General features: G+C 52.5%; 1 protein-coding gene and 1 pseudogene across 1 annotated transcript; both read left to right on the top strand.

The window, feature by feature from the left end:
- Positions 1 to 3,139: 3,139 nt before the first annotated feature.
- LOC136524617 (disease resistance protein RPM1-like) lies at positions 3,140 to 6,530 on the top strand. The gene is made up of 3 exons (XM_066517911.1): positions 3,140 to 4,041; positions 4,125 to 6,143; positions 6,247 to 6,530. The coding sequence occupies exons 1-3, from the start codon at positions 3,140 to 3,142 to the stop codon at positions 6,260 to 6,262; spliced, it is 2,937 nt and encodes a 978-aa protein (XP_066374008.1). The 3' UTR covers positions 6,263 to 6,530.
- Positions 6,531 to 8,028: 1,498 nt separating this feature from the next.
- LOC136523160 (probable serine/threonine-protein kinase PBL17) overlaps positions 8,029 to 23,695 on the top strand; it is a 45,176-nt pseudogene continuing 29,509 nt past the window's right edge.

Raw genomic sequence — 23,695 nt, 5'->3', positions numbered from 1 at the left:
CCAAGACAGCGCTGCCCCAGTTGTACGCCGCTATGTTCTCTCACGGCTGGCATAGTATGTCAAGGAAGATCCAGCTGATGGTATTGCCCGAGGCGTCTGAAAAGAGGAAAGCACCAAGAAAGTGCCAGAGCCATACTCTAGCGAACCTATCGATCTGAGCCTCCTCAGCCTGTGGGTCCAAGTAATCAAAGCGCTCTGTGATCTAGGACAATGAAACTCTAGAACTTTTCCTGAAATTCACTAAAGAAAATGAAACCCAATGGCTGCAGGAAAGTAATGCAAGTATTAAATAGGCTTGGATTGCTCACTTATTTTTCTTTAAAACCTCGTCGTCCGGTGGTAGAAAGCTAGTGAACTGAGCCACCAGCTCCCTCCAATGATCGTTGTCAACTATACCCGTCACTAGAAGTCCTCCCAATCGAAGGCCAAAGATAGCCTTCACGTCCTGCATGGTCAAGGTCATCTCGCTGCAAGGTAGATGGAACATGTGGGTCTCAGGCCTCCACCTATTATAAGTATAGAATGACTGTTAGTTGACTCAAATTTGTTATAAGAATGTTTACATACAAAGAAGACACTCGCACATGTCTACAGCTGTAGTAAGTAGTGCTGGGTGAAGGGGTGGAAGACCGTAGTTGACAACACGGACAAGCTCGAGGAAGTCGGCACGCTGTATATACAGCGTGTAACGCTCGTCCCACCGGTGCGCCTTGGTGTGCGTGCGGGGCCTCAAAGTAGGCAAGACCACCTGTGCGTCGGTGTCACTCAAGATGTGTGCTCGGTGCTGGTCGTCGTACTCCACCTCAAGAATGGGGTACAATGGGTGCTGCGTGGGAGTGGTCATCCTGTTACAAATTGATAAACAAAGGGTTAGAGTATTCATATTAACAATATTCAAATTAACATTATGTAGCATTGCAAAATTTGAACTACTTGTTATGCAATACGAACACAATATGAAAGCACATGTATATATTCAAAGTAACATTAACAGACATATTAAACAACTTCACTAGAAAAATAAGCATTTGATGAAACTTCATCAAGTCATCCAAATCGCCGTATTATGCACTACTAAGTACCAACAATCAATCCCTAAACTCAAAATCATAACTATCAGTAACCTAAACCCTAACTACCTAACCAAAACAACCTAAACTAAACCCAAAATCAATCCATAAACCCAAAATCCTAACTAACAGTAACCTAAACCCTAACTACCTAACCAAACCTTAACTATCCTAAATCACTAACAAATTCTAAATCACTATCCTAAATCACTAACAAATCCTAACAAATTCACTAACCTAACTATCCTAAATCACTAACCCTAACTAAAATAACAATCATAATAACATGAAATCAAGAGAGCCTACCTTGATATGAGCGGGCGGCCGGCGGCCATGATGCGCCGGCGTTCGTGGCGCGTGTGGCGCGGGCGGACGGCCGGCGGGGCTCTACGCGGCGTGCGGGCGGTCGGGCGGGCGGGCAGGCGCGGTGGTCGGCGTGCAGGCACGGCGGCGGCAAGCGCTGTGGGCGCGGCGACAGCGCTTCGGGCAGGGGCGACAGGCAGGAGGCAGGGCGGGCGGCTCGGGGGCAGGGGCGGCTCACGGGCGATATTTATCAAATCCTGCTGCGCCATGAGCCGTGGCGCGTCACTGCCGCGCCAAGATTGGTGGCATGGTAGACTCTGCCACGTCACCGATCAGCGGCCCCGGCCTTCGCCACGTCAACCTCCTGCCGCGCCACCATGCATGGCGTGACACAAGCATTTCGCCGCTCCATGGCAATAGGCGCGGCCAAAATTGTTAGTTTTGAAAAAAAAAACAGTGTTAGATTTAAAATTAGTTTACAAAAAATGTTAAAAAAACTCACACCTGTAAACCCCTCACCATGCATACAAGGCTTTTGAAACCCTAAAAAACATTTGTTGTTTATAATGAGATATAGTAGCCATTGAAAGAATATGGGCAAAAAGAAACCCACAAGAAACTTAAGCGTACAATCCTTCACCACCCAAACATTTAGTGTTAGAGAAAACAGACTTTATCATAGAACAAACCAAAAGATGTCAAATCATTGCATAAAAAACCAACCAGTTGGTTCCCCTAATAAACGCAACAATTGCCAAGATCTAAAGAGAGTCAATAGATGTGACAGAACATGCTCTCGCTGGCCTTTCGCCGGTAAACACTAATAAATCTATAAAAGGGTAGGTCCCCGCTCCTTTAGACACTGCCGAGGTCGCCGGTAGAGAGAGAGATCACTGATAAGGAGAGAGGAAGGAGGTTGAGGCGGTGGCGATGAGAAAAGCCTTAAGGCCCTGTTCGCTTGGCTGAAATTGGCTGAAAAAACAAGCCAAAGCTGAAATGTTGTGAGAGAAAAACACTGTTCCAGCTGAAAAAAGAAGCCGAATAAGTCGGCTTTTAAGGTAAGTGGTGGATTAATTTTACTATAAGAACAAATGCTCTCAACTTTAACAAAATGCAAAGCTGCATTGAGTGATTAGTGCTACGTTATATATATTCTTTTTAGTGTTGAGGTGAGTAATTTTTTAAATATAATTGATCATATGGCTATTTTCATTGATAATGATTAGAGTTTACTTTCTCTGTCCCAAATTATAAAATGTTTTGGCATTTCTAGATTCATATCATTTGTTATGTATCTAGACATTATATATATCTAGGTGCATAATAAAAGTTATGAATCTAGAAAAGCCAAAACGTCTTATAATTTGGAACGGAGGGAGTACTAAAATAAAATTTAGATATTTCTAGTTAGTATCTAGACATTATATATATCTAGGTGCATAATAAAAGTTATGAATCTAGAAAAGCCAAAACGTCTTATAATTTGGAACGGATGGAGTACTAAAATAAAATTTAGATATTTCTAGTTATTATTATGAGAAATTTTAGGGTTTACCTTTTCTCATTGCGTTTCTCAGAAGATTAACCTTGGAAGCCTCCAATGAGCATACATGGAAGCTCCGTTGAATACCTTCAGTTAGTTGATATTAAGATTTCATTTAGCTGTCGGTGAAATAAGAACAGCTCTAATATCCAAATCCGACGGAAACAAGTGTGGTACACTTAGACGTGTCTCATGTTTCAGGTTGAAGCTGCTTGATACTCCGATGGCCCTGTTCGGCTGGAACCCAATGGCGGATGTCGTTGTATCTAGTTGTTTCTCTGCCACATCTGTATTGGTGGATGAGATTGTTTGGAAATTGCTGCTGAATGAAGATAAGGAAATAATCACATCTAGAGGTGGGCACCAGATGACCATGGCCAAACAAGAACTGCAAGAAATAGAGAAGTACATGAACCATGCTTCAATCATCATAGCTGGTGGGATCGGAGATGCCGAGCTACGCAGCTGGCTAGCTGACGCCCAACTGGATGCTTTTCGTTTGGAAGATCAGATTGCCATGTATTCAACACAGGATTTCGATAAATATCAGTTATATTCTTTGAAGTCTGCTATTGGGAAGATGTCGATCGAAAAACTGACTAAGAATATCCAATCTCACTTAAAGAAAATGCCAATTGATCTGCAAATCAGAGCAAAGCTTTCTGAAATATCCCGTTTCACCCGATACTCTAATCTTGTCTCGGCTGACAGAGTGGTTGGAATGGAGAAGGAATTTAAAGATGTAATGGATTTTCTGAGAAGCGAGAATGATCATCAGGTGCTCTTTATCATCGGAGGGCAGGGCTCAGGGAAGACAACCCTAATAGACAAGGTGTATGAAGACACTTATGTCAAGAACCAATTCAGCTTACGTTCCAGGGTGAATGTATCGGAGGCCAGAGGTCTAGTTGGCTTACTGAGAGAGGTGCTGGAAGGATCATCTGTTGATCCCAGTGCCATTGATGAGCTTGAGATAATCAGGAAAGTCTATGATACCTTCAACGAGGAAAACTACTTGATAGTATTGGATGATGTCCAAGATACTGGTGTCTTGAATAGCCTTATGCACGTCCTGAATGACCCATTGCCGTCCTTTAAACAAAAAGGGGGAAGATCATCTGCCTGGCACAAAAAGCAGAAATAGCTGGGCAGCATAAGGTCGTTACAATTTCCAGACTTAAAGATAATGAAGCCCTCGTTTTACTCAGGCGTGCAGCTTTCCCCGACTATACTCCTCCAGATGATGAGTTTCGTAACGCTCTCATTAGCGTTTGTCCAAATCTACCTACAGATGAGTTGGATAAGATGGAGGATATCCTGGATGGGATCCAGGAAAAATGCCAGGGCAACCCATGGAATTTATGCATGATGGGGACATTGCTTCAAGAGAAATCTTTCCATAAGAAATGGAGGGAAATCATGGAACGGATGGATGGTATTATAATACACGATAATGATACCAGACGTCGTCACAGGCGTGATCGGACTATAAAGCTAGAGGATGACAAATCACCAGGTGACATTCGGCTTGCCTTCTTATACTGCCTGGCTTTCCCGGATAGCTCAGAGATACCACAGAATGATGGGATCCCCAAGAAGAAGCTTATCCGTCTGTGGATGGCAGAAGGATTCCTGCAAGATAGCCCACATCAGAGCCAAGAGCAAGAAGCAGAGGATCTTCTAGACGAACTCACCAAGAGGGGCCTGCTTAAGAAAAAGGAGGGGCACATCGATGGCAAGGTGAAGTACACAGTCAATAAGGACATCCAGGGCTTGGCTTTACGAATGTGCAAGCTCCAAAAGTTCTGCCGATTCTTATCTGAGTCTGAGCCTGACAATGGGAGTGAGAGTGAGGCATCTATCCCCACCACCCCCAGCAGGAGGGGAGATCACTTCCATCCCAGAAGGAAGAGGGCGCTTCCAGAGCGCTATCGCATGGTTGCTGTGCACAGAGATGGCAGTGTTGATGAGGCATTGGTTGCACTTCAAGATATCCGACTCCGCTGCCTGCTGTATTTTAGAACTCAGATGGAGCATCAGAAGTTTGAACTGTCATTTAATCGGAAATACAAGCTTTTACGGACATTAGAACTACAGGGAGCCCATCTTGACCGCCTGCCGTCCAGTATTGGGTACCTTATTTGCTTGCGCTACCTAGGCCTGCGGGGAACACAGTTGGAGCATCTGCCTTCATCTTGCCAGAGGCTCAAGCACCTGATGTGCCTCGATATCAGGGACACAAACATAACAAGATTGGACAGCGTTTCAGCGTTCACAGAGATGAGATATCTCCTCCTCTCAAACACTTTCCGTGACAAGTCCATCCACATCTTAGAAGGCCTATACTTGTTGAGTAATCTGCAAACATTGGCAGGTGCTAAGCATGGACCGCAGTCTCCTAGAGGGCTGTCTTTCGAGCAACAGCTATCATACCTCCAGTTCATTAGAAAGCTGTCAATTAAGAAGGTGCCAAGTGAAGTCTCCAAGGGCATTTGTCGCCAAATCAGCAAGATGGAGTTCCTTCGATCGCTGACAATTACATGTCAGGGGGGGCAGTTTGATGTAACATCCCTGAAAATTGGAAAAAACCTTGACAAGCTGAAACTCGGTGGTGATATGGGGCCACTCTGCGATCATCGCCTCTCAATGATGCAATCCATCACCTACCTCTATCTCTGGGACAGCAACTTGGACATAGATCCCTTATCTAAACTGCAAGGTCTTCAACACCTCCTCGTCCTCTCCTTATGCAACGCCTCCACATCGGAGAAACAGGATTGCACAAATGGGGGCTACCGTAGACTGAGAAGGTTGTCCATCATCTCCATGAAAAACCTGATAGAATGCACATTCCATTCAGGAGCCATGAACTGCCTCGAGGAGCTGGTATTTGCGAAATGTGGCAAACTCAAGAAACCACCAGCAAACCTTAGTGGTTTCAAGAATCTCAAGGTGGTACATCTGGCTCAAATGCACAGCGACTTCAGTAAGGGCATCGAACAAGAAAGCGGGCGTCCAATCGTACAGCCACACAACATCGACATGCACTTCCACACTGAAGGAAACCAGGAAACAGCAGCCAGTCCCGCCGCCACAACCGCTGCTACCCAAGGGATTCAGAACACAGCTCCTGATACTACTGAAGGAAGCCAGAACACGGCTGATGAGCACATCGCCGCAGCAGCCACTACACAAGAAGCTGAAATCGAACCCGTCATTACACTCCGGTGAGCATCCATTAGTGTAGCCATGAATACTGCATAATTCATACCGCCTCTGCCTTCAAAAAGTTGCAAAAGGAGTCACTTTAGTCACCAATATGTATTGCAGGTCTCTGTCTCAGTAATCGCCGACATGAAAACTCCCTCTCCTGCTCAAGGTCTGCTGCTGCAACGGTCAAGCAGTCTACACATCTTTGCAATGCGTTATGAATAAGTATTATGTTTTCTTCAGCAAAGCGGAGTCAGTGTGTCGTGGAACTAATTCCAAATGATGAATTGCTGCCTTTCACAGTTGTTGTGGTCCAAAATAAGATTGTGTCGTTAATGTATGAGATTGATAATGATTTTTCGCTAAAGCTAGGATTGAAACTCTGGTGTTCTGAACCAAACATTTGCAAGACTGCATTTATTCAAAATTGTAATACGATTTGGTTTCATAATGATTTGAATGGGTCCATCCAGTAATTCATAATTATTCTTATATAAGGTACATACCACACATGATCATGCTGATTTCTGCAGCTCAGTTTTGTAATTACTCGTGGTCCTGGTTGATATGGAGTTTACGGATGAGTGTCAACATCAACACACTAATAACAATTAACAAATATGACAGTAATTACTTCAATTTTTTTGCATGTTTTTACTATGCGAAACAGAAATGGATAGCAAGTTTGTTTGGTCGGGGAGATCCTAAAAATTCCCGCCCTCGACCTCCGGCAGACTCTCCCAAGTACGATGAGCCAGAATTTAGGAGCATTCAGAAAGTACGAATAAATTTGATGTGAAAACAAAAAATTGCGAACATTACCTCGCCGCGAAACCTCGAGGGCAAGGCCCACAGCGGCGTCAGCGCTTCATTGAACCTAGCACGGCCGACGCTCTCCCTCCGCATTGCCCTCTCCGACGACAACCCTAACATCTCCGGCTGTACGGCCCCTCCTCTGCGCGCATTTGCCGCTACCGCTATGGAGTTGCCCCGCGCGTGCCCGTGCGCCTTCTCGCTGTCAGGAGAGCGAGTGCTTCGTTGAACACGCTGGGCCTGGCCCAAAGAATAGCCCATACGATCAATAGGCCCGATTGCTCTTGCAGGCCAGGTTAAAGGCCCGAATATTTGCTGGCATTTCTCTCCTTGTTAAAGGCCCGATTTATTTAGGTGTATGCTTGTTAAAAAATATAAATCTATAAATAAGTTATACATGATCTAATGAGTATGAAATTTTTACTACAGTTCAAGCATACAATAATTAGCGCACCATAAAAATTCCACCACAATTGGACCATAGAAACTACAGTTATGAATTAACTATTGAAAATCATATATATGAAGCTACAGCAAAAAATTTGTACAAAAGCATACCATATTATATGTTCATCGTGTAGATCTACTCATGTGGAGTCTAACAAAATTCAATTTTCTATTTTATGATTTTTCTGTGATTTACTATAATTTTTCAAAGATTCAGCCGAAATAAATAAAAAAGAAAAAGACAAAACGGCCTTTAAAAACCGTTTATAGCCGGTCAACGAGAACGGTTTTAAAAGTTTAGGGACGCGGTTTATCCGGGACTTTCCAAAAAAAATTGAGGGAGGTAATGTGGACTTTTTTTCTTTTTCAAAAAATTACCAAAAGCGTTCTTGAGATTTGATGACATCGCGCTTGCTCATATTAGCATCATTGTGGTCTTTTGCTCACTACCAGTTCCCGAGCGCTGCCGCGACGGCTGACGGGCTGACTAACATGCACGGAGCAGCCGCGTGAGCGCGTGGATCGCTCGCTGTTGCATGCATTCCAAATTAAGGCAAGCAGGCAGGGGGCGAGGCGAGCTGGCCACCCAAAAGCTCGGGTCGCCCCTGCTCCGACCATTGCTCCCGCCGCTCGTCTCCGGTCCCTGCCTATTCATTCGTCTCTCCCACAGCAGCTCACCGTGCCTCCTCCATCGGCATCGACCCAGCCGAGAGCACACCGTACCGTCTCTCCCCGGCGTGCGCGCGCGCGTGGTCGGAGGCTGTCGTCGCTCGCCTCGGCCGCCCCCGGCCCCCGATCGACACCGCCGGCCAGCAGGGAGGAACAGACAAACGGGCCAGCCCAAGCTGAATGATCAGCCACATACCGTTCCTCCGGAAAATGCATCGCTGGATCCTCCCTAGCTGCGGCGACATCCGCCAGCCGTGCCAGTCGTCGTCGGCCCACCGTCGAGGTACGCACACACCTGACCTGGAGGAGTCGGCCTCGATTCCGCTGCCGCTTTGCATCTGTTGGTGTTTTGGACCGGCGGGCCCTCAACCGACAAATGAAAGTGTACTGCGTGCCCTTAATTCCGGATGGTGATGCAAAGAGACACAAGGTTTATACTGATTCAGGCAATAGGTGCCCTACGTCCAGTCTGAGAGAGCGATCTTGTATTTCTTGCACCGAGGTGCTTGTAGTAGGGGTTTACAAGCTGGGCGAGAAAGGGAACTAGTCCCAGGTCTCTGCGTGGAGTGGCGTGGGTTGCTTGAGATGTTGATCTCTTGTGGTGCGGAGGAGTATGAGTTATAGAGCGTTGTGCGTCCGTGTGTGTCTATCTGAGCGATGTCTCTGTGTCTCCTTCCTAGAAGCGGCCTGGCCACTCTCTTTTATAGTTGAAGGGAGGCACGGGGGTGGTACATGGATTTGCTACGTGGTGTTTTGTGAGCAGAGGTGGCATGTCCGAGCCCTGTAGCTTGTCACTATGGCGGTATGGTCGATGGAGCGGTCTTGTCCTCGGTGCACTGGAGCGACGCGCCGGTCACGCCCGATCCTGTGCGACGTGGGAGCTCCAATGATGGCTTGACGTAGGGCATGGCGCATACTGTGGACGACGTGTCGGTCGCTCTATGTCGATAACGTAGAGAGCCGAGGCCCAGTCGGTGCAGAGGCTGAACCATTATGGGGGGGCTCGGCGGGCACGAGTCCCGAGGCTATAGGGGTGCGGAAGCAGGTAGCCGAGGCTCGGAGGGAGCAATTGGTCTTGTACGCTGATTCTGAGGCTACAGGGACCCGAACATGACTCTCCACGCCGCGCTGTCCTTAGAGCAGGTGGGGTTAGGCAGCACAGTGCCGCATGGGTGTCAGTCATGGGCACAGTGCCGAGCACAGCGGCCGGGAACCCCTGCCCCGTCCTGTCTCGGACGGCATGGCGTCGATGTGACTCCCATCTCGTCGGCCACTCCGCTGTATCAAGCCATCATTCAGTTGACGTCGTGGGAGTGGGTGGTCGCGCCAGTTGGACGTGACGTCCCAGTCGAGGCGACAGTGATGGGGTAGCTGCCGAGCCAACCTCGAGTGAGTCAGAGAATCGGTACCTCGTCCGAGGCCTTACGGGTGGGGCCTCGAGCGAGGCGGAGAATCGGTATCTCATCCGAGGCCTTACGGGCGGGGCCTTAGGCAAGGCGAAGAATTAGTACCTCGTCCGAGGCCTTACGTGCAGGGCCTCGGGCGAGGCGAAGAATCGGTATCTCGTCCGAGGCCTGGTGGACGGGGCCTCGGGCGAGTCAGAGAATCGGTACCTCGTCTGAGGCCTCATGGTTTCATTTTGGGCTGAGCCCGCTTCGGGTGAGTCGGGATACTATTCGAGGTGGGCCGGGCGGTCCAGCTGAGCCTCGGATAAGGTGGGGGTTTACCGGTAGTTGTCTCTCGGCTTCAATTTTTACATGGTCTAAGCGATTTTTTCGGTTCTTGCTTAGGGGACCCCTTTTTATGGTACCCGACAGTAGCCCCTGAGCCTCGGGGAGAGTGTGAGCGCTCTTCCTGAGGTTTTGATGAGACTTGGCTTGCGGCAGCTCCTGGCGGGATGGTATTTCGTACTCGAGGCCTCGGTGGGTGCGCGTGAGCGCACCCGCCGGGTGTAGCCTCCGAGGCCCTGGAGGAGTGGATTTATTCTTCTAGGGGCTTTTCTCGTGTTTGAGCGAGTGGTTTTATCACGCTTACCGAGCCCCTGAGTGCGAGCGCTAGGTCTCAGCTCAGTTACAGGAAGAGCCCCCGAGCCTCTGCTCGGAGCAAGAGGGCGATCAGGAGTTTCCCTGTCTTTTTTGTGTGGCCCTCGCGCATCCTTTTCATTTGGAAGGAGGGGTGGAGTATGCCAGGCTACCCTCGGTGGGCGCGAGCGGTGACACCTCCGGTGACTGTTATCGGGTAAGTCCAAGTGGAGGCCCGTGCCCCATTCGATAGGGGTCGGCTGGTGGTCCAGAGACACACTCCAAAAGTACCAAAGGGCTTCTCTAATGGGTCCTAGGGCCGTTCGATTGGCCCCGGGGGCTCGGTGCCTCCCTGCGGTGGGATCCCATTTAGAGACCTCCCTGCCGGTCTCAGACATGACTTAGGGCATCCCAAGCAATTGCTTGCTTGGGCCTCAGCCATGTACGGGCTCGCCCATAGTCATCCTTGACTCTGTTTGTCCTAGGGCTGCTGTCGAGACCCTCGGGGGCCCAGCCTTCGAACCCCTGGACCGTAATGGGCTCGGTGCCCTTTATCGCGTTTTGCCGAGCCCCCAAGTGCGAGTTCGGGTTGCTGGGCCTCGACGTGTATGAAGGAAGAGCCCCCGAGCCTCTGCGCGGAGTAAGAGGGCGATCAGGAGTTTCCCTGTCTTTTTTGTGCGGCCCTCGCGCATCCTTTTCGTTTAGAAGGAGGGGTGGAGTATGCCAGGCTACCCTCAGTGGGCGCGAGCGGTGACACCTCCGGTGAGCTATTATCGAGTAAGTCCAAGTGGAGGCCCATGCCCCATTCGATAGGGGTCGGCTGGTGGTCTAGAGACACACTCCAAAAGTACCAGAGGGTTTCTCTAGTGGGTCCTACGACCATTCGATTGGCCCCGGGGGCTCGATGCCTCCCTGTGGTGGGATCCCATTCAGAGACCTCCCTGCCAGTCTCAGACACGACTTAGGGCATCTCAAGCAATTGCTTGCTTGGGCCTCGGCCATGTACGGGCTCGCCCATAGTCATCCCTAACTCTGTTTGTCCTAGGGTGGCTGTCGAGACCCTCGGGGGCCCAGCCTTCGAACCCCTGGACCGTAACGGGCTCGGTTCCTAGTTCCTTAGTCTGAAAGGAATCGGGTGGGGGATATTCCCCTCCCATTGACTGACAACGGTAGGTGCGCCTTTTGAGGTGGTTTCTCGGGGAGATGGAACGGCACCTGCCGTCACTGTGGTTGGATGCGATGCGATGTCTGCAGATGGGATGTTACTGTGTGTGCGCGGTTAATAAGGAAAAGGTGGACGCGTGGGCGGTTTAATCGGATCCGGATTAACTATGCCAGATCTGAGGGAAACTTCCCTGGTTTCGTCACCCATCCATTTTGCCCCCTTCCCTCCCCCATAAATACGTGACGAGCCTCGCCCCGCCCCACCTTGCCTGCCTGCGTTTGTCCTTTCTGCCCTCGAACGGTTGCTAAAAATAGAGGAAGAGAGCACCGGGGAGAAGAAGGGAGAAGGGAGAGGAAAGGCGAGAGAGAGAGAGGGATAGCGAGAGCATGCCTTACCACTGTAGCCGTGTTCTCCACCGCATCCATGGCCGGCGGCGCTGTTGTCATTCAGGTGGATCCTTAGGGTCCATCCGACGTGTCAGCGGCGATGCTGCAGTCGCTTATCGATGACGGCCTCCTCCACCCGGTTACCGACCCTAATAGATCAGATTGGATTGCTCCGGGGGCCAAGCCGGAGCTGAGGCCACGCGATGGCTACATTGTGAGCTTCGTGGCCTTCCATGAGCGTGGTCTCGGCCTACCGACAGACCGGTTCATGCGGGCGCTTCCGTATTACTACGGCGTGGAGCTCCACAACTTCAACCCCAACTCCATTGCATAGGCGGCCATCTTCGTCGCTGTCTACGAGGGGTACCTAGGCATTATCCCCCACTAGGAGCTGTGGCTCCACCTCTTTCGGGCGGGGCTCACCACCAAGCCGGCGGGCACGACGGGCACGCGGAAGGTGTTGAGGGCCGGCGGCTGCACTCTCCAAGTGCGCCAAGACCGGTAGCCCCTCTACATCCCAGCCCAGCTCGCGTCGTCCAACTGTCACTGGTACAACAGCTGGTTCTACCTCCGCAATGACAACAACAGGCTTCCCCCTATACCAGGCGGGTCATGGAGAGCCAGCCAGAGAGGTGGAGGTACGGCGTCCCGATGGTTGACCAACCCAAGCTGCGGCCGCTCCTAGGGGCGCTGGAGAGGCTGCGCAGTCGTGGCCTTATGGCGGCTGTGGTCTAGGTGGCCTTCCACTGCTGGAGGGTGCTGCCGCTGATGGCTCGGCGACAACGACTGTTCGAGATGACACCGGATGAGCCGATCGATGGCGTCCGGTTGTCCGCCGTCACCCTCTCCGACGAGGAGATTCTACGTCGGGTGAGAGAGATGGTGGAGTGGCGATTGAGGAGCAATGGTCTATCCCTGTTCTCGATGCGCCTGTCGTGGGGGTACATCTCTCTAGTGAGTCACGCGCCGCTGTGGCCCTCGAGGCCTCCTTGCTCCTTACATTTTTTATCTGTTCCCTTATTTGCGTTTGCTGTTCCTACAGGGGATGAGGGATGTGCGAGCCTCCCCGCCACCCGTTCCCGAGGATGTAGAGTGGCGGGCGGTGAACAAGGCGCATGTTGAGGCGTACAAGGAGCGGAAGGACGCTGAGGAGGCAAGGCGCAAGAGAAAGAACCTTGAGCGTGATGAGCTAGAGAAACATCGCCGGCAGCAGAGGCACGATGGTCTCCTGGTGGAGCCGTCTCCGTCACCGTCGTCGATGGATTCTTTGAGCGATGATGACGAGAGCGAGGCGGGGCAGGGTCCTCTGGACCATCTCCCTAACGTCAGGGAGATAGCGACCAGGGCATCGGTGAGCGGCCCGGTATCTCCAGGAGGAGGAGGAAAGGATGCCTCAGGGCTAGCGATCACCCGCCCTGGGGCCGAGGCCGACACGCCCAAGACTTGGGCGTTGGGGAAGCGCGCTGTCAACCTGATGGGCTCGACAGTGGAGGTGGAGCGAGAGACGGCGGGGGCGACGCAACCACCTCCGCAAAGGGTCAAGGGGGCAACAGAGTCTGGCGAGGGCCGGCCGACACCGGCAGACACGGAGGCCGTGCCACCGTCGCCGCCACCGCCATTGCAGAGGATGAGGGACGCAGTGCGGAAGCAGTCGTGTCCCCATTCGAGGTAACTATTTTGTCAGTGGAGTTTGCAGCATCTCCCGCTCGTCCCTTGGTTGTATGCTGACCTTGTGAGTGCTTTGCCTTCAGTCGGAAGCATCAGGCGGATGCGCCCACCCTGGCACCATGTAAGGCGCTCAAGGTGAGCACTAGCTCCACCGCCCAATGGGTGGTGGAGGTGCAAGCCGCCATACAGCGTGGCACGGCATCGGCGAGGTCCGACCCAAAGGAGCCGGTCGCCCAAGGAGAGGTTACTGAGGTGGCCACAAAGCGAGCGGGGGAGGTGGTGCCTACGTCCCGTGAGGCTGAGGCCCATGAGTCAGATGAAGCCGAGGCGCCCTCAGTCGCGGAGGCCACCGAGGGTGAGCCCGAGGCCCCTAGGACCTCCGAGGCCGAGGCGATGGAGGCCGGGGCGTCCAGGACCATCGAGGCCGAGGTGGCGGAGGCCGAAGCTCTCGGGACCACCGAGGCTGAGGTAACGGAGGCCGGCGTGGGCGTGGCGGAGCTGGTGGCCTAGGAAGCAGAGACGGAGGCGGGGCAAGCTTTAGTACCACCCCTGGTCCAAGACCCATCGCCGTCGCAGGGGGGCACCCGGGAGGTAGAGGTCCATTCGATCTCCTTCGATGATACTTCCCGGGGGAAGGATGTGGTGGACACCGAGATGGCTAGCACCGCGGAGCGGCCAGCTCCAAACTCTGGCGAGGGGAGCTCGGCCCTCATCCGGGTACAACCCAAACCCCATGGGTGGGATAGCCCACATGTCTTGTGGCAGAGCTAGGATGACCCTAAGGGGGAGCCTCTGTTCGCCCTCGAGGACATGGGCGAGGGGGGGTGCTAGGACTCCTTCAAGCAATTCTGCCGTCTAGCAGAGCAGTCACTGTGGACAGCGCTATCCGTCGTGGCTGACGACCTGCCCGATGTTGCCCAGGTACGCGCCTCCTTTTGTTGTGCTGTGTCGTCTTTTCCTGAGTTTTCTCGTAGTGCTTGACGTCTGTCCTGCCTATCTAGGAGCTCAAGGCCCGATCCCTCAGGAAGTCATTGTTCCTCTAGCAGGAGAGGGATGTCTGGGACCAGCTCCAGCAGCAGAAGGACTTGCTCACCAATGCCAATGAGCTTCTGTTGGCGCGAAGCGTGGAGGTGGAGGACCTCTGCCTTCGCTGTGCTGATATGAAGGCCGAGGCGGCCATGGCCCGAGGGCAGGTCGCCCCTTTGGCGGCGCGGATCAAGGAGCTAGAGGAGGAGTTGACCCGAGTGGTCGGCGAGCGGGACACCTTCAGGTCCTAGGCCAAACAAGTGGAGGTCTCTGCCAAGGCCATCGCCGGGCAGCTAGGGGTGGAGCAGGGCCCGCACCTGCTGACGAAAGGTGCCTTGGCGAAGGCCCTCAAGGTGGCCAAGGCCTCCCTGGTCGAGGCTTTAGCCTAGAAGGAAAAGGCTAAGGGTGAGTCCTGTTAAGCCGTGCCCCTTATTTTATTTGTTTTTCTTGCGTTCAACCCCTAACTCCCCGATGTGATGTAGAGCTGGAGAAGGAGGCTTCCAGGGTGGCCGAGGCCTCTCGGGTCGAGGTCCAAAGCTAGAAAGAGAAAGCCGAGGGTGAGTCCCGTAGGCCTTTGCCCCTGTTCGGCTTATTTCCTTTTGTGCTTAACCCCATCCCGCTTATCTTGGCGCAGAGTTGGAGAAGGAGGTCTCTCGGGCAGTTGAGGCCTCCGTTGAAGTGTAGGTGGTGCTTGAGGCTGAGATCCGAGAGCACAACGCACTGTAGAGTGCCGCCCGTACCACCTGCGAGGCCCTAGAGGTCAGGGGGGTCAAGTCGGGCAGCTCCCTCAGGAGCCGCTTGATCACGTTGAGTGGCCGAGTCCACGAGCAGCTCTAGGGGGCGCTACATACAGGTGTCAAGCACGCCCTGTCCATCATCTCCTCGCAATACGCTGGCATCGACCTCGAGGCCATCAGCGATGGTTATGTCATGGCTGAGGATGACGAGGAGGCCGAGGAGGAGGTCATGAAGCTGGTGGAGGCGGCTGAGGCCCCTGGCACGATGCTGGCCAAGCTGTTCGAAGAGGAGGTGGTTCCTCCTGCGCTGACCGCCGATGCTGGCGACCCTAAGTTCTGACCTGGGCCAAAGGGGCCTTGTAAATAGATTAGGATTTATATTATTGTACCATAACGCTTGTGGTCATCGAGGCCTTTTTAAAGTACTTATGCATATACGCTTTTTAATCAATTTTTATTATATTTCTGAGCCTCTGCCCTCTGTCTCATCTCTGAACATATCACTTGCAAAAAACTTCCTCGGAGCCTAAGCTGCCCCTCGGGCAAAAGGTGGTGAGGGAGTTGTCGTAGCCCAAAGGCGTAGGCCATCTCGCGGCTCGACCGGCCTTTTGGCCCTAAGATAGACTTTCGGTCCTTAGGTTTTTTCAATCGATTTGTCAAAGTACGCGAGAGAGTTTGGCGTAGAATTTTTTTTTTGAAAAACGACTAAAAAATGGTGCCTGGGACTTAGGGGGCCTTCTAACCCCCGAGGGAGGCTCGGTTCTACAGAGGCAGAGCTGAGTCTTGTTCGAGCCACGCGGTGGGCACCTCTGTAGAGGCGGAGCCGAGTCTCCCTTATAGCGTTATCATAACGCTGATCCCCCATCGATGGGCTCGGGGTATTTCTCAAAAAATTAGAACAACTAAAGAACGTTTCTTTATTGTATTTCGAGAATAATGTATACAATGCTTGGAAATTTAAGGGTAGAAGCGACGTAGGTGTTCTATGTTCTAAGCGTTGGTGAGGATTTCGCCCTTCTCATTGGCTAGCTTGTAGGTCTCGGGCTTTAGCACTTGGGCAACGATGTACGACCCTTCCCATGGTGGGGTCAGCTTGTGACGGCCCTTGTTGCTCTGCCTCAGTCTCAACACCAGGTCGCCCACCTTTAGGTCTCAGCCTCGAATGCGCCGGGCTTGATAGCATTGTAGGGCTTGCTGGTACTTGGTCGAGTGTAGCAGCACAACGTCTCGGGCTTCCTCCAGTTGGTCGAGGGCGTCCTCGCGGGTAGTGCGGTTGCTCTGCTCGTTGTAGGCCTGTAGCCTTGAGGAATCGTACTCCAAGTTAGTGGGGAGGATGGCCTCGGCTCCATAGACCAGGAAGAACGGTGTGAACCCTGTGGCTTGGCTCGGAGTGTTCCTTAGGCTCTAGATGACCGACGGGAGTTTGACAAGCCATTTCTTGCCAAATTTCTTCAACCGGTTGTATATTCTTGGCTTGAGGCCCTATAGAATCATGCCGTTGGCACGTTCTACTTGGCCATTTGTCCTAGGGTGTCCTACGGCCGACTAGGCCACACAGATGTGGTGGTCATCGTAGAACATCAGGAACTTGTGGCCGGTGAATTGTGTCCCATTGTCAGTGATGATGGTGTTTAGAACCCCAAACCTGTGGATGATATCAGTGAAGAACAACACCGCTTGCTCGGATTTTATTCGAGTGATCGGACGAGCCTCGATCCACTTGGAGAACTTGTCGATCGCTACCAGCAAATGGATATAGCCCCCGAGGGCCTTCTGCAGAGGCCCAACCATGTCTAGCCCCCACACGGCGAATGGCCATGTAATGGGGATGGTTTGGTGGGCTTGGGTCGGGAGGTGCGTCTGCCGCGCATAGTACTGACATCCCTCGTAGGAGCGTACCAGCTTGGTGGCGTCAGCAACCGCCGTTGACCAGTAGAACCCTTGGCAGAAGGCGTTTCCAATGAGCGTCCAAGGCGCTGCATGGTGCCCGCAGGCTCCTGCGTGCAAGTCCCAAAGTAGGGCTTGGCCTACCTCGGTGGTGATGCACCATTGGAGGACGCCGGATGGGCTTCACCTGTACAACTCACCATTGCTGAGGACATAAGTTTTGGCTCATCGCGCAAGCCATCGGGTTTCGGTCCTGTCTGTAGGAAGCTCTCCTCGAACAAGGCAATCAAGGAATGGGACTCACTAGTCCATGCCCTAGTTGGCCTCGGGAGGCTCCGCGTTGATTTCCATGGCCTCAGGCTCGGCCGCAGGGGTCTCAGTGACAGAGGGGGCCTCGGGCCCTACGGTGGGCTCGACCAGTGGGCCCTCTTCCGCCACCGAAGCGTAGTCAATGGAAGGCTTGTGGAGGTCTTTGGTGAAGATGTTCGGGGGGACCGGGGCCCATGCCGACGCCATCTTTGCCAGTTTGTTCGTGGCCTCATTGAATTTTCACGCGATGTGGCTGAGTTCGAGACCGTCGAACTTGTCTTCTAGGCGACGTACCAACTTGCAGTATGCCTCCATTTTAGGGTCGTGGTAGTTCAACTCCTTCATCACCTGATCGACGACAAGCTGTGAATCGCCCCATATGTCAAGACATTGTACTCCAAGTTCGATGGCGATCTGCAAGCCATTGATGAGGGCTTCGTACTCAGCTGCGTTGTTGGAGGCAGCGAAGTGGAGCCAGATCATGTAGCGCATGTGCACTCCACGGGGTGAGATGAAGAGCAGACCCACGCCTGCCCCAGTCTTCATTAGGGACCCATCAAAGTACATGGTCCAGCATTCCGCCTGGACTTGAGCAGGTGGCAGTTGGGTGTCGGTCCACTCAGCCACAAAATCGGCCAAGACCTGAGATTTAATTGCTTTCCAAGGCGCAAAAAACAAGGCTTCCCCCATGATTTCAATGGCCCACTTGGCTATCCTACCCGAGGCCTCCCGGTTCTAGATTATCTCTCCCAGAGGGAAAGACGACACCACGGTCACCGGGTGGGACTCAAAGTAGTGACACAGCTTGCGTCAAGCTAAGACTATGGCATAGATTAGCTTCTGAATGTGGGGGTAACGTGTCTTAGTCTCAGAGAGCACCTCGCTGATGAAGTAAATAGGTCGTTGGATGGGTAGAGCATGCCCTTCTTCTTGCCTCTCGACCACTATGGCCGCGTTGACCACTTGGGTCGTTGTGGCGATGTAGAGTAAGAGGTCACCACGGCGGTCTCGAGGAGGTCTTGGAGCTCACCGTGGACCCGTCGCCCCTCTGAGGTAGAGGGCTCGAGCATCGTTCAGAGTAGCATCGCTACTGCCGTGATGTTCTGGCTAGCGCGATTGAAGATAGGGGGTTGTTCACCCCCTTTGTCATTGTTGATGCGGTGGTTGACATCGCGAGCCCTCTGTCGGGCTACTCTACCATTACTATGACCCCGCTGCTCTTGCTCAAGAGTGTCTCGGAGCTGCTGTAGAAGGAGTCAGTCTTGTTCGACCTTGGCCTAAAGCTCACGGAGCTGCTCAAAGTCAAGGCGTCGAAGTTCCTCGCGGGTGGGGTTCTCGTTCCGCGCCGCCAAGGGCTTGACACGTGGAGGTGTGGTGTCGCCTACCCCCTCGCATAGTGGGGAGCAATTCCCTGCCCCTTCGTCCTCATCGCCTACTCTTGGCATCCCGAGCTCGACGTTGAAGCACTCACGAGTGGGATTGTAAGTGCCTTCGTCAACGAAGTCAGAGTAGCCGAAGCAGTAGTCGCTCGCGGCCATGAAGCGGCACATAGCTTTAGGGTCGTGAAGCCTGAAGAAGTCTGCTTCGGCCCATGCCTCGTCCTCCTCCGAGGAGTCAGCGTGGGTGTGGGTCGAGGTTGTGGCGTTGAGGTCGAGGGCGAAGCGTTGGTGGCGTCCTAAGGGCTCCACGTGAGTAGAAGCATAGGCAGAAGCATAAGCGGTGGTGGCATTGCTCAACCCAAAGGGATACGGGGATGGTGCCGTCGCTGGGCATCGCTCCGCTAGAGTTGACTCCTCAGGAGGTTGCGGGGTAGAGCTTGATGACAGGGCATCGCTGCATGCCACCGACATCTTTTCCTTGCCCAGGCTTAAGCTGGACAGGTTCCCAACCAGGGACTCTGTACCAACAGCCAGGCATGGGGTACCAGCGGAGCGTAGTGCATCGCCCTAAGCTTGCGTGGTGTCAGGGTGGTCCCACCCACGTCATGCCTGGCGAGCGTGACGAGAGCGGTGGCCTGGGCGCCGCCTGCGCCTAGGCGGCTGGTGCGTGGTGTCGTCGTCGGTCGGTGGGGCTCTAGATGTGAGGAGTACCATATCATATTCACATCCTAGGGACATGAACTCTAGGCTCCTAAACCAGATCACCGTGCTGAGACGCAGTGGTTGCACGGGGTCTACCATCCGGAACTTGTTGGGATGACTAAGCTGACACGTAGTATGGCCCCTACTTGGCGCGCTAACTATCGGTGTTTTGGACCGGCGGGCCCTCAACCGACAAGTGAAAGTGTACTGCATGCCCCTAATCCTGGATGGTGATGCAAAGAGACACAAGGTTTATACTGGTTCAGGCAATAGGTGCCCTACGTCCAGTCTGAGAGAGCGATCTTGTATTCCTTGTACCGAGGTGCTTGTAGTAGGGGTTTATAAGCTGGGCGAGAGAGGAAGCTAGTCCTAGGTCTCTACGTGGAGCAGCGTGGGTTGCTTGAGATGTTGATCTCTTGTAGTGCGGAGGAGTGTGAGTTACAGAGCGTTGTGCGTTGTGCATCCGTGTGTGTCTATCTGAGCGATGTCTCTGTGTCTCCTTCCAAGAAGCAGCACCGGCCACTCCCTTTTATAGTTGAAGGGAGGCATAGGGGCGGTACATGGATTTTCTATGTGGCGTTTTGTGAGCAGAGGCGACATGTCCGAGCCCTGTAGCTTGTCACTGTGGCGGTATGGTCGATGGAGCGGTCTTGTCCTTGGTGCACTGGAGCGACGTGCCGGTCACGCCCGATCCTGTGCGACGTGGGAGCTCCTATGATGGCTTGATGCAGGGCATGGCGCATACTATGGATGACATGCCAGTCGCTGTATGTTGACAACGTAGAGAGCTGAGGCCCAATCGGAGCAGAGGCTAAACCATTATGGGGGGGCTCAGCGGGCACGAGTCCCAAGGCTATAAGGGTGCGGAAGCGGGTAGCCGAGGCTCAGAGGGAGCAGTTGGTCTTATATGCTGATTCCAAGGCTATAGGGACCCGGACATGACTCTCCACGCTGCACTATCCTTGGAGCAGGTGGGGTTAGACAGCATAGTGCTGCATGGGTGTCAGTCGTGGGCACAGTGTCGAGCATAGCGGCCGGTAACCCCTGCCCCGTCTCGTCCTGGACGGCATGGCGTCGATGTGACTCCCATCTCGTCGGCCACTCCGCTATATTGAGCCATCATTCGGCTGACGTCGTGGGAGTGGTTGGTCGCACCAGTTGGATGTGATGTCCCGGTCGAGGTGGCGGTGACAGGGTAGCTGTCGAGCCGGCCTCGAGCGAGTCGGAGAATCGGTACCTTGTCCGAGGCCTTATGGGTGGGGCCTCAAGCGAGGTGGAGAATTGGTACCTCGTTCGAGGCCTTACAGGCAGGGCCTCGGGCGAGGCGGAGAATCGGTACCTCGTCCGAGGCCTTACGTGTAGGGCCTCGGGCGAGGCGGAGAATCGGTAACTCATCCGAGGCCTGGCGGGCGGGGCCTCAGGCGAGTCGGAGAATCGATACCTCGTCCGAGGCCTCATGGTTTCATTTTAGGCTGAGCCCACTTCGAGTGAGTCAGGATACTCTTCGAGGTGGGCCAGGCGGTCCAGCCGAGCCTCGGATAAGGTGGGGGTTTGTCGGTAGTTGTCTCTCGGCTTCGATTTTTACAAGGTCTAAGTGATTTTTTCGGTTTTTGCTTAGGGGACCCCTTTTTATGGTACCCGACAGCATCCATGCTCGATATATATATATGATCTGCATTTCCGATCGCGCCGTGTATGCATGCAGATGAGGCTGAGAGGCCGGCGGCGGTCCCTTCGAAGCTGAGGAAGGTGGGGTCAGAGGGGATGCTGGTGCTAGCCATGCCCAAGGACATGGAAGAGTTGCGAACCATGTCGGCGTATGGCCGCCTCAAGCTCTTCACGTACGATGAGCTCAGGAAGGCCACCGGCGACTTCAACCCGGGGCAGATCGTCGGCGAGGGCGGCTTCGGCGTCATGTACAGAGGGGTCATCGATGGCGCCGTGCGCAAGGGGTACCCGCCCACGGAGGTCGCCGTCAAGGTGCTCAACCCAAAGGGACTCTAGGGTGACAGGGAGTGGCTGGTCAGGCTCAGGCATCTCCATTCAGCATCTCCATGAATTAATCTCGATCTCGATCACCCACGTCCGTCCATGGACATGCTTGCATGTGCAGACAGAGGTGAGCTACCTCAGGCAGTACAGCCACCCGAACCTGGTGGAGCTCATTGGCTACTGCTACAAGGACAACCACCGGCTGCTAGTGTACGAGTTCATGGCCAAGGGCAGCCTGCAGCACCACCTGTTCTGCCACGCTTGTAGCCTGTCGTGGATGACGTGGGTGGCCATCGCGCTCCACGTCGCCAGGGGCCTCGCCTTCCTCCACGGCCCCAACCGCCCAATCATCTACCGGGACTTCAAGACCTCCAACATCTTGCTCGACACGGTTTGTTCGTTATTGCATTGCCTACGATCGTCGGTTCATCTTCATCCCGGCCGGCGCCGGTGGCCACCAAAAGCATCAGACTCACCATAGTCGTCGTACCTCTCTCAATCTGCCAGGAATTCAAAGCCAAGCTGTCAGTCTTCGGGCTCGCCAAGGAGGGGCCGATGGGCGGCGAGACGCACATGTCCACCAGGGTCATGGGCACCTACGGCTACGCCACGCCGGAGTACATAGCCACCAGCACTATTACAAAATGTTACTGTAGGGGCGGCTCTAGAGCCTCTGTAGGGGCGGCTGTGCCAGCCGCCCGTCCCAGGGTGTTCCTACAGAGGGTGCCTCTATAGGGATGGTTTTCTAACCGCCCCTATAGTGCCCTCTGTAGGGGCGGCTGGTGTTTTCAGCCGCCCCTACAGTTACCTCTGTAAGGGCGGCTGGTAATATCAGCTGCCCCTATAGTGGACTTCTATAAGGGCAGCTATATCACCAGCCGCCCCTGCTGTGTGTATTTGTAAGGGCGGTTTAATCAAGAACCGCCCCTACAGTGGATTTTCCAGCAAAAAAAATAAATAATTCAAATTCAAATCTGACCGCCACAAATATACATATATACATCCACAAACACAAGACCATCATCACAAATCATAATTCACAAAACTCTATCATTACAACATAGTCCATTACGAAGTCCATCATTATAACAAAGTCCAAACCGTTCCAAAGTCTGATCCAAATCATACCACAAGTCCACATTTTCATCAACGACCGAGGGCTAACCTATCAATCTCCCGAAGGTGTTGATACAGAGGATTACTACTTAAGTCGGAAAGAAGATGATGGTAAGTGCCTTTATGATACACAATCTGGTCCATTATAAAGTTGCAAAGGTCACCGACCATCTCTAAGAGCTCGTCATCCTTGTATGGGTTCCTTCTCGTGTCTTTATCTTTCTCCAACTACAAGAGAACAAGTTTAGGTTTACTATATCACAACATATACGAACTTTTCATACTACAAGCGAAGAGGTTTAAACTTACCAGATTGGGGTTTCTGTTGTAGCCACCGATGGTACTCATCATAATACATGTGTAGTATCCACAATGTAGACTCCTAGGCTTCTGCTTGGGGCACTGTGTGTTTTGCATATGGAGATGTTAAGTAATGCTATTGACAGACACATAATATATGGAGTACCAAAGTAAATGACACTTACCGCAAATAGAGTTTTGACATACAACTTTTCCTTCCTATTTGGATGATGCCTCCCCTTATGTTCCTGGACATAGTGCCTGAATGCCTTGTTTCAATGGTTTTAGCAAATGCAACATGTTAGTATCCCACATTGAACCTTACAAGTATGTATACAAACATAGTAGCTAAAATGAGGATTGTCAATATGTATACGTCTTGACAATCGTTATGAAGTCTTTGTATGTCTCGACTGGGAAATCCGCTGAATCAAAGACCCATGACATGCTATGTGAGAGCCAGACGCCTATGCAAATCCAGTGATCGCTTCATGAATTTAGTCATAGAAGGAACACATAAGCTCTTTTGCATCGAACAAAGTAATTTGAACAAAGCTAAGTATACAGTCGAACTTACTTGAAGTGGTATGGTATCCATATATCATCGTGTTGTTGGAGATTTTTAAAACATAGGGCAATGTATGCCGCAACCTTGAGGGACTCTTCCAATATTTTCTTGTTCCTGATGTCCTCTTTCTTCTTAAGTATCTTTCCAGCTCCTAGTTCTTTGCAATCTAGTTTCCACTCTTTAGGGTAATTAAAATTTGTTGATGCTATAGGTGAAGGGTCTATATACCCGTGTTTCACAGCTAGCCTCTTTTTCACAAAGTCCGCTTGCATTCTACAAATCACAGCGCGGATTAGTTATAACAAAATTAAAAGATTACATTCATATCATATCAAGAGGGCAAGGACTTACTGGCACCATATGCGAATCAGATTCATTTCCATT

This window comes from Miscanthus floridulus, chromosome 18 (assembly GCF_019320115.1).
Source record: "Miscanthus floridulus cultivar M001 chromosome 18, ASM1932011v1, whole genome shotgun sequence".
In the NCBI taxonomy this organism is placed as follows: Eukaryota; Viridiplantae; Streptophyta; class Magnoliopsida; order Poales; family Poaceae; genus Miscanthus; species Miscanthus floridulus.
This window is presented reverse-complemented; position numbering and strand designations above follow the sequence as displayed.